At 37.1% G+C, this 22,357-nt stretch overlaps 1 protein-coding gene across 2 annotated transcripts in view; it reads left to right on the top strand.

The window, feature by feature from the left end:
* The window catches only part of SPAG16 (sperm associated antigen 16), a 1,067,206-nt gene that overhangs the window by 16,384 nt on the left and 1,028,465 nt on the right, over nucleotides 1-22,357 (top strand). For both annotated transcript variants that reach the window (XM_027566726.1, XM_027566736.1), the window contains exons 2-5: nucleotides 5,398-5,444; nucleotides 6,817-6,912; nucleotides 11,533-11,651; nucleotides 18,495-18,632. In XM_027566726.1, coding sequence (XP_027422527.1) covers nucleotides 5,398-5,444; nucleotides 6,817-6,912; nucleotides 11,533-11,651; nucleotides 18,495-18,632 — 400 coding nt within the window. The remainder of the gene's footprint in view (nucleotides 1-5,397; nucleotides 5,445-6,816; nucleotides 6,913-11,532; nucleotides 11,652-18,494; nucleotides 18,633-22,357) is intronic.

A 22,357-nucleotide genomic window follows, 5' to 3' on the forward strand; every position in this document is an offset into this window, starting at 1 on the left:
ATGCTGGGAGGGATTGGGGGCAGGAGGAGAAAGGGATGACAGCGGATGAGATGGCTGGATGGCATCACCAACTCGATGGACATGAGTTTTGGTAAACTCTGGGAGTTGGTGATGCACAGGGAGGCTTGGTGTGCTGTGATTCATGGGAACACAGAAAGTCCGACATGACTGAGCGACTGAACTGAACTGAACTGAGTATTATATCTCATCCCTAGAACCTACCAAGGCAATGGCAACCCACTCCAGTACTCTTGCCTGGGAAATCCCATGGATGGAGAAGCCTAGTGGGCTGCAGTCCATGGGGTTGCTAAGAGGCAGACACGACCGAGTGACTTCACTTTCACTTTTCACTTTCATGCATTGGAGAAGGAAATGGCAACCCACTCCAGTGTTCTTGCCTGGAGAATCCCAGGGGCGGGGAAGCCTGGTGGGCTGCCGTCTGTGGGGTCGCACAGAATCAGACACGAGTGAAGCGACTTAGCAGCAGCAGCAGCATCCCTAGAATATTTTTCTTCGGTAGTAGTTACAGGTATTGTTTAGTATTTCCAAAGCTTTGAGGACAAATTACATTTTTCTCTACATAGCCATGTTAAAGAAGCTTTGCTTTGACATTTCTTCCTCACAGTAATCTTGCCAGCATTTGGTTTAAATTATAAAGTCTATCCAGATCATTTTAGAATATTTAATTATTTGTGAACTTTATTATGGAATGAGCAGTGATTAAGGATGTTGTTTAGGTGCTAATTTGTGTGCAACCCTTTTGCAACATGGACTGTAGTCTGTTAGGCTCCTCTGTCCGTGGGATTTCCCAGGCAAGAATACTGGAGTGGGTTGCCATTTCCTTCTCCAGGGTATCTTTCTGACCCAGGGACTGAACCAAGATCTCCTACATTGCAGGCAGATTCTTAGATGCTGAGCCACCCAAGAAGCCCTAGTGATGAAGGGTAGCATTAATTTCTGGAAACAAATGACTGCCTACAAATTCAGCCTCTTTGTTTTCCCCAAACTTAAATCTTTTTGTTTTGTATTGGGGTATAGACGATTAACAATGTTGTAGTAGTTTTGGGTGAACAGTGAAGGGACTCAGCCATATATATACATGTGTCCATTCTCTCCCAAACCTTGCAGGCCGGCACAAATGATGAGCAGAGTTACATGTGCTATATAATGGGTGCTTGTTGGTTATCCATATTGAATATAGCAGTGTGTACATGACCCTCCCAAACTCCATAACTATCCCTTATCCCAGTAACTCGGTTTGTTTTCTAAGCCTGTCTCTTTCTGTTTTGTAAGTTCATTTGAGAAATTCGATATTTCTTCTTCTCTGTCTGATGTACTTCACTCGGTATGACACTTTCTAGGTCCATCCATGTTGCTGTAAATGGCCTTGTTTCATACTTTTTAATGGCTAACTAATATTCCAGTGTACATTTGTACCACATTTTCTTTATCCATTCCTTTGTCAGGGGACATTTATATTGCTTCTATGTCTTGGCTGTTGTAAATAGTGATGCAATGAACATTGAGGTGCCATATCCTTTTGGATCATGTTTTTCTTTGGATATATTCCCAGGAGTGGGATTGTAGGGTTTTATGATAGCTCTAGTTTTAGTTGTTTAAGGAACCTCCATACTGTTCTCTATAGTGACTGTATCAATTTACATTCCCACAAACAGTAAAGGAGTATTCTCATATCCCAACACATTCTCCAACATTTGTTGTTTGTCGATTTTTTTGATTATAGCCATTCTGACCAATTTGAGGTGACATCTAATTATAGTTTTGATTTACATTTCTCTAATAACATCATGGCAAAAGATGGGGAAACAATGGAAACAATGACAGACTTTATTTTCTTGGGCTCCAAAATCAGTGGACAGTGGCTGCATGAAATTAAAAGATGCTTGTTCCTTGGAAGAAAAGCAATGACAAACCTATACAGCGTATTAAAAAGCAGAGACATTACTTTGCCTGCAAAGGTCTGTATTCATTGCTGTGGTTTTTCTAGTAGTCATGTACGAATGTGAGAGCTGGACAGTAAAAAAGGCTGAGTGCCGAAAAAAATGATGCCTTCAGACTGTGGTGATGGAGAACACTCTTGAGAGTCCCTTGGACTGCAAGGAGATCAAACTAGTAAATCCTAAGGGAAATCAACCCTGACTGTTCATTGGAAGGATTGATGCTGAAGCTGAAGCTCCAATACTTTGGCCACCTGATTCGAAGAGCTGACTCATTGGAAGAGACCGTGATACTGGGGAAGATTGAAGGCAGGAAGAGAGGGGGATGGCAAAGGGTGAGATGGCTGGATGACATCGCTAGCTCAATGAACATGAGTTTGAGGAAGCTCTGGGAGATGTTGAAGGACAGGGAGGCCTGGCATGCTGCAGCCTATGGGGTTGCAGAGAGTCAGACACTACTGAGTGAACAGCAATAATTAGTGATGTTGAACATCTTTTCATGTGCCTACTTTTGTTCTCTTTGGAGGACAGGTCTTCTGCGCAGTTTTTGAGTGGCCTGTTTGTTTTGATGCTGTTAAGCATCATAAGCTGTTTGTAAATTTTGGAGACTAATCTTTTATTGGTCACATCACTTGCAAATATTTTCTCCCAGTCTGTGGGTTGTCTTTTCATTTTATTGTTTCCTCTGGTGTGCAAAAACTTCTGAAAGTTCCCATTTGTTTATTTTTGTTTTTATTTCCATTATTCTTGAGATAGATCGAAAAAGATATTGTGATTTATGTCAGAGGGTGTTCTGCCTCTTTTCCTCTAGGAGTTTTATAGTGTCTAGCCTCACATTTAGGTCTTAAATCCATTTTGAGCTCACAAAATCAACTTATAATCATTGTTTCTCAGAAAGGGACATATTTTTCCATAAGAAAGAGGCCAACTTCCTGTAGCTGAACTTCAGGAAATTTTATATCATTAAGTGAAAATGTGTCAGGAAAATATAAATCTAGAAAAGGAGGAAGATTCAGAATGCCTTTTATGTATCCATTCATCTTAACAGAAGATCATGGGAGATTTAGGAAACTTCTCCACAGGTACTCATATCTTTCCAGAACAAGGGAAGGAAAAACAGACACTTGTTTTTATTCCAAGCCAGGCACCATTCTAAATGATTTCCATATGCTAACCCTTGTTAACAAGAGCTATAGTATAGCATAGTGAAAACCAAACTTCTAGGGCTGTTTCCCAACTCTGTTAGGTCCTGACTGTGTAACTTTGTGCATCTGAGTCCTGATCTGTAAAACAGAGATAATAAAATTCATCCTTATTGGTGGGATGAGGATGAAATGATTTAATACATGTAAAACCCTAGGGAAGGGCCTGGCTCTTATTAAATACCATGTGTGTGTTATCAGTTCTCATTACAAACAACAGAAGTTGTTATTCAGACTGTCAGGTTACTCTTGGAGGATGGAATGACAGTTAAATTTCTGATAATCAGCAGCAAAATGAAAACTAGGGTAAACTCATATTTGGTTTTCATAAGCATTGCTATGTATTGAAGTGTTTATACCTTTTAAACTTGGCATAATAAAGTCTGTAAATGTGAAAAAAATGTAAACCTACCAACCAATCAACAAAACAAGTGTTACTGGCACATACTTTGATTTCTTCTAAAATTAAATGCTATCTTGAAGTTTTCATTTGTAATTAGAGTAACTTAATTTTTGCAGCTTTTACAGAAATTCTTAAAAAAAAATTTTTATTAGAATCATTTCCATCGATATTTTAATGCTGATATATATTGATACTTTATGAACTGCTCTTATTATTATATAATTCATATTTGCTTAAAAATTAGGCTGCCTTTTCTGAGAATATGATTTATTAATTTTAAAATTGAAATACATAAGAAAGAGAGTGAGCTATAACTTTTACTGATGAAAACATTAAAATCTATTTTTTACTTATATTTAATTTTAGTGTGCTTTTTTTTTTTTTTTTTTTGAAAGTTGCTCAGTCCTGTCCAACTCTTGGTGACCCCATGGACTGTACAGTCCATATATTCCTCCAAGCCAGAATACTGGAGTGGGTAGCCTTTCCCTTCTCCAGGGGAATCTTCCCTACCCAGGGATCGAACCTAGGTCTCCCACATTGCAGGTGGATTCTTTACCGGCTGAGCCACCAGGGAGGCCCAAGAATATTGGAGTGGGTATCCTATCCCTTCTCTAGTGGATCTTCTTGAACTAGGAATGGAACTGGGGTCTCCACACTACAGGTGGATTCTTTACCAGCTGACCTACCAGGAAGTGCTTTGTTTAATCCAAATAAAAAGTCACTGTGAAGGACTCATAAATACTGGAAAATTCAGTGTGGTTTGAGATTTGTTTGAAAAATTTATTGTCATAGGTTTCCTGTCCATCATTTTTATATCTTTCTAATTTATGATACTCTGATACTAATGTACATTTTTAGAAGCCTTTTTAGAATAGAGTTGGAAATTATTAGACCGTGGCTCAGCTGGTAAAGAATCTGCCTGCAGTGCAGGAGACCTGGGTTCGATCCCTGGGTTGGGAAGATCCCCTGGAGAAAAGAACGGCTACCCACTCCAGTATTCTTGCCTGGACTGTGCAGTCCATGGGGTCACAAAAAGTTGGACAAGACTGAGCTACTTTCATTTTCACATACACTAAAAATAAAGCTTTTCATGAGTTTCAGTTCAGTTCATTTCAGTCACTCAGTCGTATCCGACTCTTTGTGACCCCATGAATCGCAGCACGCCAGGCCTCCCTGTCCATCACCATCTCCTGGAGTTCACTCAAACTCACGTCCATTGAGTCACTGATGCCATCCAGCCATCTCATACTCTGTCGTCCCCTTCTCCTCTTGCCTCCAATCCCTCCCAGCATCAGAGTCTTTTCCAACGAGTCAACTCTTTGCGTGAGGTGGCCAGAGTACTGGAGTTTCAGCTTTAGCATCATTCCTTTCAAAGAACACCCAGGGCTGATCTCCTTTAGAATGGACTGGTTGGATCTCTTTGCAGTCCAAGGGACTCTCAAGAGTCTTCTCCAACACCACAGTTCAAAAGCATCCATTCTTTGGCACACAGCTTTCTTCACAGTCCAACTCTCGTATCCATACATGACCACTGGAAAAACCATAGCCTTGACTAGACAGACCTTTGTTGGCAAAGTAATATCTCTGCTTTTCAGTATGCTTCATGAGTTTGGATTGTGTCAAATAATAATTTAAGATAACAATTTAAATATTTTGTTTTAAAACTTCTATAATTGTGAGCTGTATGAAGAAGAGAAATTAAAAAATAATTTATATATATTTACTAACTTGGTAAGATATTTGAATCTAATAACTATTTTAAGGTTACATCAGTTTTTAAATGTACTAATTTTATTCCATATATTTTGAGATTCAAACTTGACAGCATATTCAGAGGTCACTATAACTGAAGCATCTGAAGATGATTATGAATATGAAGAGGTAATTTGTTCATTTTATGTATTTTTTCTGTAAATTCATTACTGTCATTCCTGTGAAATATTCTTTTTATTTTTCATTAAACATTTTTTTTTCTTCAGTGATAACCATGTATTCAACTGAATGTAGCTAATCACATAGTTAAGAATGAGATCTGAAAATTGTATTTAAAATTTAGATAGGTTAACACATCTGGCTCTTTTGATTTCCCTGTTAATTGTTTTCAGAGTCAGCCTCTCATCACCTTCCTTATGGATCCATTGGAGAAGGCAATGGCACCCCACTCCAGTACTCTTGCCTGGAAAATCCCATGGACGGAGGAGCCTGATAGGCTGCAGTCCATGGGGTCGCTAAGAGTCGGACACAACTGAGTGACTTCACTTTCTCTTTTCACTTTCATGCATTGGAGAAGGAAATGGCAACCCACTTCAGTGTTCTTGCCTGGAGAATCCCAGGGACGGGGAAGCCTGGTGGGCTGCCATCTAAGTGGTCGCACAGAGTCGGACACGACTGAAGTGACTTAGCATAGCATAGCATAGCATGGATCCATATTAAAGTCTGTCATCTCTGTCTAGCCGGTGTTCCTTTTCATCCACTCTGCTCTTGGCAGGGTTTCCCAGATTCCCACCACCTTCCTGGAGCATAGATCCTATGCTTCCTTTCAACTTAGCTATACTTCCGTCTAATAGTTACTGTCTCAGACCTTTCCTTTAATTCATTGTTGCGATGAAACCTATCATTACATCTGAGACTATGAGGAGAGTGTTACTCTAAGACGACAGAAGCTGTAAAGGAAACTGTGGAAGCAAGCCTGCAAGTTGTGGCCTGGGCAAGCAGGAGACATTTTACTACTGGAAAAGTGGAGATAATATTAACACATACCACATGACATGTATTAATAAATGTAACAGGCTTAAAGCTGTGATCAACACATAAGAAGCATGCAATAAGTGTTCACTTTCATTAAGTCAGACATGACTTAGTGACTAAACAACAAATGGAAAGTAATGGTGGAGAAAATCTGCAATGGGGAGAGACTGGTAGCATTTAGAAGGCCTAGCTTTTTTTTTTAGCAGATTTTTTTTTTTTTTTCAGTAGAGTTGTTAGACTATATTTGCCAGTACAGATAAAAGAAATTGCCCATAGCTAATATCAAGCTATTAGAAGTAACACTGAGTGATGTTTATAAGGAAATCAGAGGGCTGCCTACTTGTTAGTTGTTAATTTTTCATAGGTCTTCAGAATGACGTAGTGTCTTACATAAAGTGTATTTCTTTGATCATTTGTTTTGTGAGGAAAATTTATTATCTAAAATGAAATAAGGTATTTTATATTCCTCTAACTCTTTCTATCCTTATCTTTCTCTGTGATTTAGATACCAGATGACAATTATAGCATTCCAGAAGGTGAAGAAGATCTGGCAAAAGCAGTTCAGATGGTCCAAGAACAGGCTACAGATACCCAGATTTTGGTGAGAATTTTGAACACAACCGAAGCCTACAGTTTAACAGTGATCTTTTCTATGTAAAGTTTTGAAAGTCATTTAAGCTATAAGTTCTTCACTTAACTAGATGCAGCTCTATCACCTAATGTCCTTTTCATTTTATTTCTTTATCATCAAACTTTTACTTTTAGTACATAGTGGTATTTACTCTGCCTCGCATCATCATTTTCCACATGGTGGTCACTTTTGCATGACTTTGCCACAAATGACACTTTCTTTCAGAACTGTCTTTAAGCTCAATGATGTTTAACTAAGGATTTTCAACACTTGCACAAAATTTGTTATTGTATACATGTACTGCAGTCTACTTTGTAAGCATCTGTGTCTTTTTTTTTTATGGAAGTATTTAGATCACAGGAAATGCTTGATATATTATTATTATTATTTTCTTATGAGGCCTATGAACTCATTTCACTAGAGAATATGGTGGATGCTTTCTAATTATAATACCACCAATTAACAGTACATAGAATGATGGCTTCACTGTAAAATTGAAAATTCATTTAAAATTGACAGTAATTTAATGATGATAGAAAAATATTTGTAAAGTGCTACTAATACTAATTAATACTAAAGTCATGTTAGTACTAATTAAGAAGATGGCTTTTTCTAAAAAATGAAACCTTCATGTGAAATGTGAAGGTAATTATTATACTCTTATTTAGGTACTGATTTGGCTTCCTTAGTGCAAAATAATATGGGATAGACTTCACTGCATATTCTGCCCTGTGTCAGTCCTTCTGTATTTTGTAGATTTCCTCAGTTGAGAAATCCAGTAATTCCTTTCCAACATATCTGTCCATTCAAAATTGAAAAATGCTGAAGAGCAGAATTTCTTGAATCCAGGATTGATTATATTCTGAGTGGAGGGCTTTAGCTCACAGTAAACTCTATTCTCTAATGTATCTTATGGTTGTAGTTCCTTCTCTTGCTGCTGCTGCTTAGTCACTTCAGTCGTGTCCAACCCTGCGACCCTATGGACTACAGCCTGCCAGGCTTCTCTGTCCATGGGATTCTCCAGGCAAGAATACTGGAGTGGGTTGCCATTTCCTTCTACAGGGGATCTTCTTGACACAGGGATCCATCCCGGGTCTACTGCATTGCAGGCAGTCTTTACTGCTGAGATACCAGGGGAGCCCCATAATTCCTTCTAGGTAGACATAAAGTGAAGTCTGCTACACAAACTTTATTAGTCTGTTGGATATTTCCATGCAGTAATTTATAGGTAAATTTTAAAATTTTGAATGATGAGCAGTGGATAAACATATCAGTTGCATGGTATGTATTGCTCATCATCTTCCTTCTTGCTTTTTACATCATTAAGTTAGTGAGTGAAAGTCAGTCATGTCAGACTCTCTGTGACCCCACGGACTATATAGTCCATGGAATTCTCTAGGCCAGAATACTGGAGTGGGTAGCCTTTCCCTTCTCAAGGGGATCTTCCCTACCCAGGGATTGAACACAGGTCTCCCACATTGCAGGTGGATTGTTTACCAGCTGAGCCATAGGGGAAGGCTGAGAATATTGGAGTGGGTAGCCTATCCCTTCTCCAGCAGATCTTCTCAGCCCAGGAATTGAATAGGGGCCTCCTGCATTGCTGGTGGATTTTTTACCAACTGAGCTATCAGAAAAGCCTCATCATTAAATTGAGGAGCATTAAAAAAATACTTTATGTACTACTCATTTATAGCAGTACTTGGTAGCATAGATATGTCTAACACAATGATTGACACATAGTAGGCACTCAATGTATAGCAGTTAAACAAATAAATGGATAAATGAATCACTGAATGAAAAAATTATGACCCCAAATATAATTGTATCTGTTATCATGCTAGAAGTTGTTTGTAAATACAAAGATAAATCCAAGAAGGGCAATTGGGGAATAAATTCAATGTAGTAGCTCATATCTTCTGAACTAAATATCAGTAATTTTCTCATCAATTTCTCAAATGTTAACTCAAACTCCTAACTTTGCAGGAGTTAACTTTCTAGATTTATGACATATTTATAGCTGATTGACTGTCTTTTAAGTTTTTATCTGTTTTTTTGAGCTCTTTAGAGAAATATTACTATGTAGAAAATTCAAAAAAAATTCCTTTAGGCATTAAAAATTAAATATGGATTTATATTGTGATAAGCACTTCAGTTTTATATTTATAATTTGGTTTTTGTTTTTATAGTGTTTTGTCTTCAAAAACTAACTTTGAGTTGTGCCATGGGCTTTCTGTTTTAAGAATATTTATTGTTTATGAAACAAACTTCCTTTTGTTATGATTTTATTACATCTGTTTATGATCAGCATATATTTTCTTCTGTGTTAGAAGATAGTAGTAGTCCCAATTCAATGAGGAGTTTTAGAATTTTTATTAAAGTTTGAAAACAAAACAACATTACTACTAGGGTGTTGAATATATCTGAAGTTATTAAAAAGTTGAAATTTGGAAGTAATGTAAATAGTTTTATTTTTTAAAAACTAACAAGGATTATTTATTGAAGAATTGACATTTAAATGAATTCTTATAATTTTCTTTAAACCTCAGTAATATATGTTATATATAAAATATATATATATTTGAGAATTGATACATGTTTTATTTCATAAACTTTGAACTTTCTGTTCTATACAATATCAGTTTCCTTGATAGGTACAATGATTCTAAACTCTGAAAATATCAATTCAGTTCAGTTCAGTCTCTCAGTCGTGTCTGACTGTTTGCGACCCCATGAATCGCAGCATGCCAGGCCTCTGTGTCCATCACCAACACCCAGAGTTCACTCAAACTCATGTCCATTGAGTCAGTGATGCCATCCAGCCATCTCATCCTCTGTCGTCCCCTTCTCCTCCTGCTCCCAATCCCTCCCAGCATCAGGGTCTTTTCCAATGAGTCAACTCTTTGCATGAGGTGGCCAAAGTACTGGAGTTTCAGCTTTAGCATCAGTCCTTCCAATGAACACCTAGGACTGATCGCCTTTAGAATGGACTGGTTGGATCTCCTTGCAGTCCAAGGGACTCTCAAGAGTCTTCTCCAGCACCACAGTTCAAAAGCATCAATTCTTCGGCGCTCAGCTTTCTTCACAGTCCAACTCTCACATCCATACATGACCACTGGAAAATCTATAGCCTTGACTAGACAGACCTTTGTTGGCAAAGTAATGTGTTTTATTATATTTAGAGTGATTAATGAAAAAATTAAGAAGATAGAAAATGTTATTAATCTATAATGAATATGTGGTTTGGTTATACTGTCAATTGTTTCTTGAAACTAAAGTCTTTTTTCTAAGTGTTCATGTAAGGAGAAGTAAGAATAGACACACACATACACACATATATTCTTTAGGAATATTTGTATGTAATTTTTTGAAAAGAAGTCTACTTACATTCAAGCTGGGTTTCCCCCCCTACAGCATGAGCCTTCTTATTAGCATATTATTGCCATTTGTAGGGGTGATTCTTTAGCTGTTTCTGTTTTTGGTTTTGCTAATATTGGAGGTGCAGTCTCAAAGGTCCTTTTTTCCCCCATAATTCTATAATAATATAATTTTGATCTAATTATAATTTTGATCTTTAATGATGACATTAGCAAGGTTCCTAAATCATGTAATTGTTAAATTTCCTGACATCATCTCTCTACCTCCTCCTCTAAGAATATGAGACATTTCTTTGAAATAGTGTTTGTGGGAGGTTAATTAACTGAACAAACTACTATACTGTTTAACATATTTATCAATAGTTCTCAAAGAACTTTATTCTAAGATATTTTCCTGTATATTTATTCAGAAACACTATCAAATATGTAAACATGTAGACATGGTGGGGTTCTAGTAAACTTTATTTATGAGAAAAGTTAACTCACCTCTGATCTAGTTGATAGACTTATATATTTCCATTATGAAATAGGAGTACAAGGGTGCATAATATCTTCCATAGTGTTTCTAAAAATCAAGGCACCAAAACCACATCCTTTTTATAATGATAATAAGTAAAATAATTAAACAATCCATACTATTTTTTTCTTTTTTTGAGTGTGTTATATACCGTTGTTAGGGCAAGCTGACCCCCTTATTGTTTTTTGGACAGTTTAATCACAGTCTTGTCTGCCTTTGTACTTTCTGATGCTATATCTGGAACATGACTCCACCTTTTCTCTAGATATATGTTCACATGTCACTTTCTCAATGTAATCGTTCTTCATCATGCTACATACATAGCAGACCAGCTCCACACACATATCTGCTCCATACTTGGCTTCCCCTCACTTCAACCCCTCTGCTTTTACCCACAGGCACTTAGTATCATCGGTGATACTGTATATTTGTAATTTAGTTACTCATTTTCTGTCCACATTTACTTGATTATTAGTTATAAGGACTGAGTCTTGTCTGTTTTCATCACTGCTTTGTCTCTAGTGATTAAAATAGTTCCTGGATGTAATATTCAACAAAATTGTTTAAAAAGTGAATGAATGAATGAATGTAAGGCCAATGTACATTTAATGTACAATTAAGTGTAAACTGTACATTTAATTAATGTAAAATTAAAGCTTTGATAATTTTTAAATAAATAATTTCACTTTAAAATTTTAGGAGCAGAAAACAGTCTTTTCTCCAAAGCATACAGTACCTGAAGCAATAGAAGACTTTCTTTGCAATTTCCTGATCAAAATGGGAATGACCAGAACTCTTGATTGCTTTCAATCTGAATGGTAAATAATTAAGTAGATAAACAGTTTTCTAGAAATACTAACATTATTTAACATGTATATTTTAATCATCTCAAAAGACTGAGTGACTCAGCTTATGTAAAGTGAAAGAGCTGGATAGAAACTTTTTCCATCACTGCCACTGAAACCACAGCACAAACACATACACAATCAGGATATCAATTTCAAAAAGGTTTTAAATTAAATATCTTTTCTAAATACTCAAATTTAAGTTATTCTCAAAAATCAAGAAAATGGAACATCTCTTGGAGTTATATAATCCAGGGCTACTTAATGAAATATTTAAAAATATCTTTTACATAATTCGGAGAAGGGAATGGCACCCCACTCTAGTACTCTTGCCTGGAAAACCCCTTGGACGGAGGAGCCTGGTAGGCTTCAGTCCATGGGGTCGCAAAGAGTCGGACACGACTGAGCGACTTCACTTTCACTTTCACTTTACATAATTAGGCGTATTATCTCCTACATAAGACACATCCTGTTAACAGTACTACTTTGCTTGTTTTACTTAGAATGTAATGCCCTGCTTTTCTCTACTCACACAACTGATTCTTTTTCTATAAATGTCCCTTCATTTATAAGTAAGTGAAATTACATTGTCAGATGATACCTACACAAGGCTTTCTTGTTGTAACTGAAAAATTTATTAACTTATTATTATGAAAATCAGCAGGCATACTGTCTTTATTCCTTTGCTATCGCGATAATGTCATCAGGCATATTTTTGGACTCCTTAGCATTCTTTAACAAAATATTATTAAATAATTGGATAATAAATGTTTTGTTTTCTTAAAAGTCATTGCATATTATAGAAAGAAGGACTAATATGATATATAAAGTTGTTTATGGTGTTTTGGAGTTCAATCATCTAATTTTAAATATAGGCACAATTTGTTAATTTCTACTAATCCAACTTTGATTTAATTTTTATATTTTGCTATTTTTGTTCAAATCTACAGAGACCATTCATATAGAAGTAATAAGTTTCATTATTTTAAATTGCATGTCTAGTGTTAATAAATTTAATGAGGAGAGCCATTTTTCACTAATTCAGTTTAAAAAAAGAGCAGGTTTGATGGTAGAAAAATAATACTCTTCTTATTAAATCTAGAAATTATGTGAATGATTTTTATAATAATGTGCCTATGAAATAATTACAAATGTATTAGAGAATATATTTTTGTAAGAGTAGATAGATGATTAATTTGCATTACTAATGAAATGATGATTAATGTAGTTCAGTTTCCCATTTTTCTTCTAAAGTTATGGGTTAGGATATGTAGTGCTTACCTGTTGCGCCAAAGTGTGAAATGATTCCCTTGGAGAAATCTGGAACCAAGTATACTCTTAATTAGGTGTTTGTTGAAATATTATCCTTTTAGATTTAGCAATTTGAAATTGCTAGATGAAATTTCAGAAAAGTGCAATAATATTAAGGTTTATAGAAACCCTAAGTAAGCATATAATTTATTGTAATATTATGATTTTAAAGTAAAATTTGTATAAATATCTCTTATTTGGGTTTAATAATACTGTGGTTCAAATAATTTTATTCTGATCCCTAGCTGCCAGTTTGTAATGAGATTACAAATTATTTGTAATGAGATTATACTGTATTGGCTATTTTTATTTCAAATAAAACATGTTTTTACTTTGATCAGAAACCTTTATTTATAATGCATAGTAAGTGTATAGGAATGTGTGCTTAGTCGACTGCTCAATTGTGTCTGACTCTTTGTGACCCCATGGACTGTAGCCCGCCAGGCTCATCTGTCCATGGGGATTCTCCAGGCAAGAATACTGGAGTGGATTGCCATGTATATTATTTTTACAATTTCTTATTATGGGGAAAGTGAAAGTGAAGTCACTCAGTTGTGTCCGACTCTTTGTGGCCTCATGAACTGTAGTCTACCACACTCCTCTGTCCATGGGATTTTCCAGGCACGGGTACTGGAGTGGGTTGCCATTTCCTTCTCCAGAGGATGTTCCCGACCCAGGGATTAAACCCAGATCTCCCACATTGTAGGCAGACACTTTACCATCTGAGCCACCAGGGAAGTCTATTATGGGGAAGAACACTTGTAACTTATCATTTCTATAAATTCATTTAATCTTACAAAAGGTGATGAAACAAGGTTTCCCTCTTGGTGATTTGTAAAACAAACCCACAAAAAGCAAGCAAACAAAACTCCAAAAACCAAAACACCTGGGCAGTAGAATTTGACTTAGGTTTTTTCATTCTTCAAACAGTAATTAACATTAAGTCCATTAAATCTGGGGTCAGCAAACTAAGACCCTGGGGCCAAATCTAACCTGCCTCCTATTTTGGTAAATAAAATTTTACTGAAACACAGCCATGACCTATCTTTTAGGTATTATCTGTTTGTCTGTGGTTGCTTTCACACTACTACATGTAACAGCAAAGTTAGTCACAACAGAGCGTATGACCTTGCAAGCTTTTATTTTCCCCCCAAATTCTAAATGTTTATTTTATGGCCATTTACACACAAAAAATATTATACATTTATCTATATAGATATACGTATATATGGATGTGTGTGTAAAAAAAATATATATATATAATGTTCTATGAACCACGAAAAGTCTATACTGTGGGTTTAGTCAGTAATATTTTTATGGCCATTTAGAAGTGCTCTGTGAACAATGATTATTTCCCTGGGGGCAAAATTAAAGTGTTAAAATGGAGAAAATATGGTAGTGCATTTTATTTATTCTGACTGAGCATATGTCAACCGTCTCCTTTCCTCCTCTGGATTTTTCTGCTGGTTGTTAACAAGGTCAGAGCTCACTCACCCAAAATGTACATCCTTGCCTCTACCTTCTCCTCTTATTACCTCCAGCTCACTCCAACTCTTTTTCCCTTTACAGCCAAATGTTATTTGTAAAACTGGGACTTTATTTTCTTTCTTTACTCTTTTACATCCTTGTTTCTCTCCAGTTTAGCTTCTGTTTCTACCATTGCACTGAAGTTTGGGTGATAATAAAAATGCCATCAAAGGTAATAGTGCAATTATTAATAATATTTAAACTCCAATACTTTGGCTACCTGATGCGAAGAACTGACTCATTGGGCAAGACCCTGATGCTAGGGAAGAGTGAAGGCAGGAGGATAAAGGGACGACAGAGGATGAGATGGTTGGATGGGTATCACCAACTCGATGGACATGAGTTTGAGCAAGGTCTGGGAGTTGGTTTTGGACAGGAAGTCCTGGCGTGCTGCAGTCCATGGGGTTGCAAAGAGTCAGACATGACTGAGCTACTGAACTGAACTGATTTTAAATTTCTCTTAAATTGTAAAATATTGCTGCTTTTAGTCAATAAAATTTGGTGTAATATGTAATCACTCAAATGTGGGTAGTGCAGTTACAACTTTTACCACATATTAATTTATTTACATAACATTTAATTTAAAGGACTGCATGTCACTTTTTTCTTATTGAAATAATTTTAGTGATTTTTTTCTGCATTAAATAAAGCCAGTGGCTGAAAGCCAATTTAAAAAAAAATAATTTATTTTCATTGGAGGCTAATTACTTTACAATATTGTAGTGGTTTTTGCCATACACTGACATAAATCAGCCATGGGTGTACATATGTACCCCATCCTGAACCTCCTTCCCACCTCCCTCCCCATCCCATCCCTCAGCCAATTTTGTGGTCAGAAAATCTTTATGGTCCAATACTTCAGTCAGTCCTTATGTCTTTTCTTCTGAGATAAGTATAAACCACAGTCCAAATATGGATAGAAAAGTGATTTTATGATTAAATGATATGTGTTGTTTTGTAAGTTTTGGCAAATAGTGAACCGTAGTCCGCCAGGCTTCTCTGTCCATGGAGTTCTTCAGGCAAGAATACTGGAGTGGGTAGCCATTCCTTCTCCAGGGAATCTTCCAGACCTGGCGATTAAATCCAGGTCTCCTCTGTTGAAGGCAAATTCTTTACCATTTGAGCCACCAAGGAAGCCCAAATATCACTTGATCTTGATTCAGTTGTCTTGAACTTTTGTATATCCAGCAGGGTTCTCTTGCTCTTTTTTGGTATCAGATAAGATATATAACACATAACACAAAACATATGACTACTAATGTGTAATATGTTTGGAGAAGGCAATGGCAAGCCACTCCAGTACTCTTGCCTAGAAGATCCCATGGACCGTGGAGTCTGGTAGGCTGCAGTCCACGGGGTCACTATGAGTTGGACGAGACTGAGTGACTTCACTTTCACTTTTCAGTTTCACACAATGGAGAAGGAAATGGCAACCCACTCCAGTGTTCTTGCCTGGAGAATCCCAGGGACAGCAGAGCCTGGTGGGCTGCCGTCTATGGGGTCGCACAGAGTCGGACACGACTGAAGCGACTTAGCAGCAGCAGCAGCAGCAAGATATATAACACATAACACAAAACATATGACTACTAATGTGTAATATATTAATAAAGCTAAGATGTATAATATGAAACTGCTGAAAAGTAAATATTTTAAACTTATATTTAGCTCATCTATAGCAAGGTTTGTAGGGAATTTTGGTTAATAACTGTAGTACTTGAAATGTTTTTTCTATGCTCTGTTTTTTTAACTATTAATTGCTACATATAACGATTAAAACAAATTATTAACCGATTTATAAATGATTTTCTGATGCACCTTCATATTTCACTGAGAAAATAGGAGTTCCACAGGTCTTGTTTCCTTTCTACCATCCCACTGCCTCTGAGCTCAGCATTCTCCATCTCTTCTTGCATGGCTGAGCCATAGACACTGTCATCTGAGGCCAGCTCTCCTCTACTGGATGCTCTCGCCTACTCACTACATGACTCCTGTAGTCGTCCCCTCTCTCCCCTGCATTGTAAAAGATTTCCCTCTCTGCTGAATCACTGCCATCAGCATAAGATGTACAATAACATGTCATGTATTAAAAACATAGGAGAAGACAGAGCACCCTGGACTCTACTTTCTCTTCAGGGTCATATGATTTCCTAGGCTCTGCTTTTATGGTCTGTCTCCTTGAAAGACTTTGTTGCCACTTCCTCATTTCCTGCTTTCTCATTCCTACTCTAGTTCCACTTTCATCTCCATGACTCTGTGTATTTGTGTGCGTGTGTGTGTCTTAGTCACTCAATTGTGTCCAACTCTTTGAGATTCCATGGACTGTAGCTTTCCTGACTCCTCTGTCCATAAAATTCTCCAGGAAAGAATACTGGAGTGGGTTGCTAGTCTCTTCTCCAGGGGATCTTCCCAACCCAGGAATGGAACCAAGGTTTCCCACATTGCAAGCAGATTCTTTATCATTTGAGCCACCAGGAAAGCCCCTCCATGAGTCTACTGAAACTTTTTTTCAGTGACTTTACATTGGCAAATTCAGTGGTTGATCCTTAGTATTCTTCCTATTCTTTCCCCTTATATCATTTGTCACTGTTATGTATTACCTACTTCCTGCAGCACTTTGTTCATTTGGTCCCTCAGCCACAGTACTCTCCTGTTTTTTCACTGCTTCACTGACCCCTCTCTTTCTTAGTCTCTGTTTGGTAGTGTTTCCTCTCTTCCCAATCTGAAAACAGTTCTAGAACTTTCTTACTTTTCACTTTTTGTTTGCTTCCTGACTGGCCTTTATCCAATCTTGTGACTTTAAATTGTATCTATTTACTGATCTATCCCGGGTTTAAATTTCATGTCCTGACTTTCCCCTTAACTTTTGATGTGTACTTACAATATTTATTTTCACTTAATTGCCTAGCAGACATAGTGCATTTAACATGGATAGAAATGGTTCCTTGATTTCTCTAAACACCAAGTTCCTACTGCATTTGTTCCCATTTGACTAAATGTCTGTCCGTGGCTCAGCCAAAAACCTTGGAGTCATCCTCAATTTTCTTTTTTAACTAAAACATGATATCTGATCTGTAAGAGAATTCTGTTGGCTTCATCTTCACAGCATGTCCAGAAGGGACCCATTTCTCACAATCTACTGCTACCAAATTTTGTCTAATCTACGTCTCTCTCCTGAACTCTTACAGCAGACTCTCTGCTTCTACTTTTTATTCTCTGGAGCCAGTTTCTTCAGAGAGATGGTAGATTAATCCTTATTAAACATAAATCTGTTCAGCGTCTCTTGTCTCTCAAAGCCTTCCAGTGACTTTGGTCTAATTCAGAGTAAAATCACATTCCTGTTTCTGGCTCCCTGCTGTCTTTCCTGACTTATTTCTCATGACTCTCTTTCCTGCTCACTTAGTTGGCTCCATTTCCAGATACTCCAGATGTACTGACTTTTTGCTTTACATTGTACGTGTCAAACACCTCCTTATCTCAGGGCCTTTACACATATTTTTCTGTCAGCCATGAGTGCTTCTCTCCCACATATCCACATGGCTTAGTCTCTCTTTTCCTTCAGGTCCCTGATCAAATAGTCTGTTATACTTTGGCTGCCTTAGATAAAATAGCACATCACTCTCTACTTTAGTGTCTGTTTTTCTTATCTCGCTTTAATTCATAGAATGTGTCACCATCCATACTAGAATGGAAACTCCATTAGATAGGTAGAGGCTTAGGCATTTTTGTTAATTTCACCAGTGTCTGGACTAGTGCCTGGAGCATAGAAGCTGTTAAGTTATATTTTATGCACTGTGATGATATTAATACTTAGCATTTCATTTTAAAAATATATTATGAATATTGACATTTTAGCTTAAAAAGTAATATTGCAACTGATTACTAAACATTCCCTTATATTTAACTTTTTGAAATGTACATAAGTAAAACCAATTTAGTAGAAAAAAACAACATGAAGTCTTTTGTTTGATTTTATCCTAGGTATGAGTTAATACAGAAGGGAATAACTGAACTTAGAGATGGTGGGATTGTTCCAGATGTCTACACTCAGAACATGCTTTTAGAAAATGAGAACAAAATTTTGAAGAAAGATTTGAAACACTATAAACAAGCAGCTGAGTACGTTATTTTTAAATAACTTTAAAAAATTTTTCTATTTTGGACTAAATGAAAATAAGGCTTGAATTTGCTACTATATGGATGGTGGTTTATGCACCAGAGCTTTAGTTCTGGAGAACTGAATTATATGTCAGTGCAAGTTGGAAAGAATGTGAAAGGCTTCACCAGCACCTTAATTGAACAGATGAGCAGAACACTCACAACTGTAATTCACCATCAAGAGTGGGATGAGGGGGGTTGTGCAGGAGGTTGTTAATGTGCTATGTAACATTTGCTACCTGTGGGAACCCAGGTCTCCTGCATTGCAGGAGGATTCTTTACCAGCTGAGCCACAAGGGAAGCCCAAGATTACTGGAGTGGGTAGCCTATCCCTTCTCCAGTGGATATTCCCAACCTGGGAATTGAACTGGGGTCTTCTGCATTGCAGGTGGATTCTTTACCAACTGAACTATCAGGGAAACCCAGTTCTTTTCACTTTGACTTTCATTTGCTTCTTTATGTATTTTGAAAGTCATATGGTTTGTGGAAATCTTCTCCCATGAAAGTAAAATGATTTCTGAAATAATAATAAAATTATAGAAAAACTAGAGGAAGAAAGAACCCCATGGACTGTAGCCTGCCAGGCTCCTCTGTCCATGGAATTTTCCAGGTAAGAATACTAGAGCAGGTTACCATTTCCTTCTCCAGGGGATCCTTCCAACCCAGGGACTGAACCCACGTCTCTATGTCTCCTGCATTGGTAGCCAAATTCTTTACCACTAGTTCCATCTGGAAGCCCCAGTGTACTCTTAGTAGAGGAATTTCAGTGTTTGAAAATTCCCCAAAGAAAAATGTTATTTTGTAATTTTGTAGCATGAATTTATGTACAGTGGAGAAACTTAACAGAAAGCAAATCTCTCTGCAGGTTTCTCTCATTCTAAAATTAATGAAAGACAAGAAATTTTTTTGGCAAACAGATTTAGATAAATGGGCAGTGTTATTCTGGCAAAGACAAATATGTGAATGTGTTGACTTGAGGTGAATCTACTCATCTAAGACAATGTTAGATGAAAATCAATACTTAGATATGGAGTATAGCCAGTTTATGCTTTGTTCATTAATTTTTATTAAACATTTAAAGAGAGGTTTCTCTGTTAAAAGAATCATATTAAAAAAATCAGATAAACAGAACTACCATATAGGAATGTAGTTTTTCTAAGAACTTCGTAAAAAAAGCTTAAAGAAACAAGACTGTATTGCAAATGGAAGGAAACATTTAAAATAAGCTTCTATTATTGAAAGGTGGCAGTAAATAAAAATAATGTGTATGATTGTTTATTCAGTCATTATATGCACTTGTAGAATTATATTTTGCAAGTTATACAAATTTCATATTATCTCTGTGTTGTGTGTTAGACACTCAGTCATGTCTGACTCTTGTGATCCCATGGACGGTAGCTTGCCAGGCTCCTCTGTCCATGGAATTTTCCAGCCAGGGGTACAGGAGTGGGTTGCCATTTCATCCTCCATCATATTATCTATGCATATACTATTTGGGGTTTTTGATAGAAGGGTATGATGATCCACAGAATGATGCTACTGGAACCATCCTCTCTATTCTCAGTTCCCTTTCTCAGAAGTGGTTTGCACTCTTGGCTCTGACACTCACTATGATTCTGTACAGATGCCTAATGGATGCACTGGGAATTTGACACAGCAGATTTTTCAGAGTGCTGTCTGGCATACTGTTTCAGATCTTGATCTCCTTTGAATTATTGCTTGAGTTTGCTAATTTCTTTTGAATATATAGAGCCTTTTTTCTGCAGTGAGATTTGTCCCAGTAATACGAAATAATCATTTTTATTACTGGTTGTTTATTGACTATTATATTTAATAACTATAATCAAAATGATACAAACTATTATCTGTGTAAATTATTAACTTAATGTTAAAAAGCATGATTCATACAGATATCACTCAAAAGAAATCTCTCTCTTATTCATGTTTACTAAAATACCAGGTTCAGGTCAGTTCAGTTACTCAGTCGTGTCCGACTCTTTGTGACCACATGAATCGCAGCACCCTAGGCCTCCCTGTCCATCACCAACTCCTGGAGTCCACCCAAACTCATGTCCATTGAGTTGGTGATGCCATCCAACCACCTCATCCTCTCTTGTCCCCTTCTCCTCCTGCTCTCAATCTTTCCCAGCATCAGGGTCTTTTCAAATGAGTCAGCTCTTCGCATGAGGTGGCCAAAGTATTGGAGTTTCAGCTTGAACATGAGTCTTTCCAATGAACACCCAGGACTGATCTCCTTTAGGATGGACTGGTTGGATCTCCTTGCAGTCCAAGGGACTCTCAAGAGTCTTCTCCAACACCACAGTTCAAAAGCATCAATTCTTCAGTACTCAGGTTTCTTTATAGTCCAACTCTTACACCCATACATGACCACTGGAAAAACCATAGCCTTGACTAGACGGACCTTTATTGACAAAGTAATATCTCTGCTTTTTAATATGCTGTCTAGGTTAGTATTAGGTCAGTAAATGCTTTTAACATTTACATGTATTTAGAAAAGGAAAGATATAAGCATCTGAATGCAGAGTTCCAAAGAATAGCAAGAAGAGATAAGAAAGCCTTCCTCAGCGATCAATGCAAAGAAATAGAGGAAAGCAACAGAATGGGAAAGACTAGAGATCTCTTCAAGAAAATTAGAGATACCAAGGGAACATTTCATGCAAAGATGGGCTTGATAAAGGACAGAAATGGTATGGACCTAACAGAAGCAGAAGATATCAAAATGAGGTGGCAAGAATACAGAGAAGAACTGTACAAAAAAGATCTTCACGACCCAGATAATCATGATGGTGTGATCACTGACCTAGAATCAGACATCCTGGAATGTGAAGTCCAGTGGGCCTTAGAAAGCATCACTATGAAAAAAGCTAGTGGAGGTGATAGAATTCCAGTTGAGCTATTTCAAATCCTGAAAGATGATGCTGTGAAAGTGCTGCACTCAATATGCCAGCAAATGTGGAAAACTCAGCAGTGGCCACAGGACTGGAAAAGGTCAGTTTTCATTCCAATCCCAAAGAAAGGCAATGCCAAAAAATGCTCAAACTACGGTACAGTTGCACTCATCTCACATGCTAGTAAAGTAATGCTCAAAATTCTCCAAGCCAGGCTTCAGCAATATGTGAACCGTGAACTTCCTATTGTTCACACAGGATTTACAAAAGGCAGAGGAACAAGAGATCAAATTGCCAATATCCAATGGATCATGGAAAAAGCAAGAGAGTTCCAGAGAAACAACTATTTCTGCTTTATTGACTATGCCAAAGTCTTTGACTGTGTGGATCACAAGAAACTGTGGGAAATTCTGAAAGAGATGGGAATACCAGACCACCTGACCTGCCTCTTGAGAAATCTGTATGCAGGTCAGGAAGCAACAGTTAGAACTGGACATGGAACAACAGACTGGTTGCAAATAGGAAAAGGAGTATGTCAAGGCTGTATATTGTCACCCTGCTTATTTAACTTATATGCAGAGTACATAATGAGAAATGCTGGACTGGAAGAAATACAAGCTGAAATCAAGATTGCTGGGAGAAATATCAATAACCTCAGATATGCAGATGACACCACCCTTATGGCAGAAAGTGAAGAGGAACTAAAAAGCCTCTTGGTGAAAGTGAAAGTGGAGAGTGAAAAAGTTGGCTTAAAGCTCAACATTCAGAAAATGAAGA

This window comes from Bos indicus x Bos taurus, chromosome 2 (assembly GCF_003369695.1).
Source record: "Bos indicus x Bos taurus breed Angus x Brahman F1 hybrid chromosome 2, Bos_hybrid_MaternalHap_v2.0, whole genome shotgun sequence".
Taxonomy (NCBI): domain Eukaryota; kingdom Metazoa; phylum Chordata; class Mammalia; order Artiodactyla; family Bovidae; genus Bos; species Bos indicus x Bos taurus.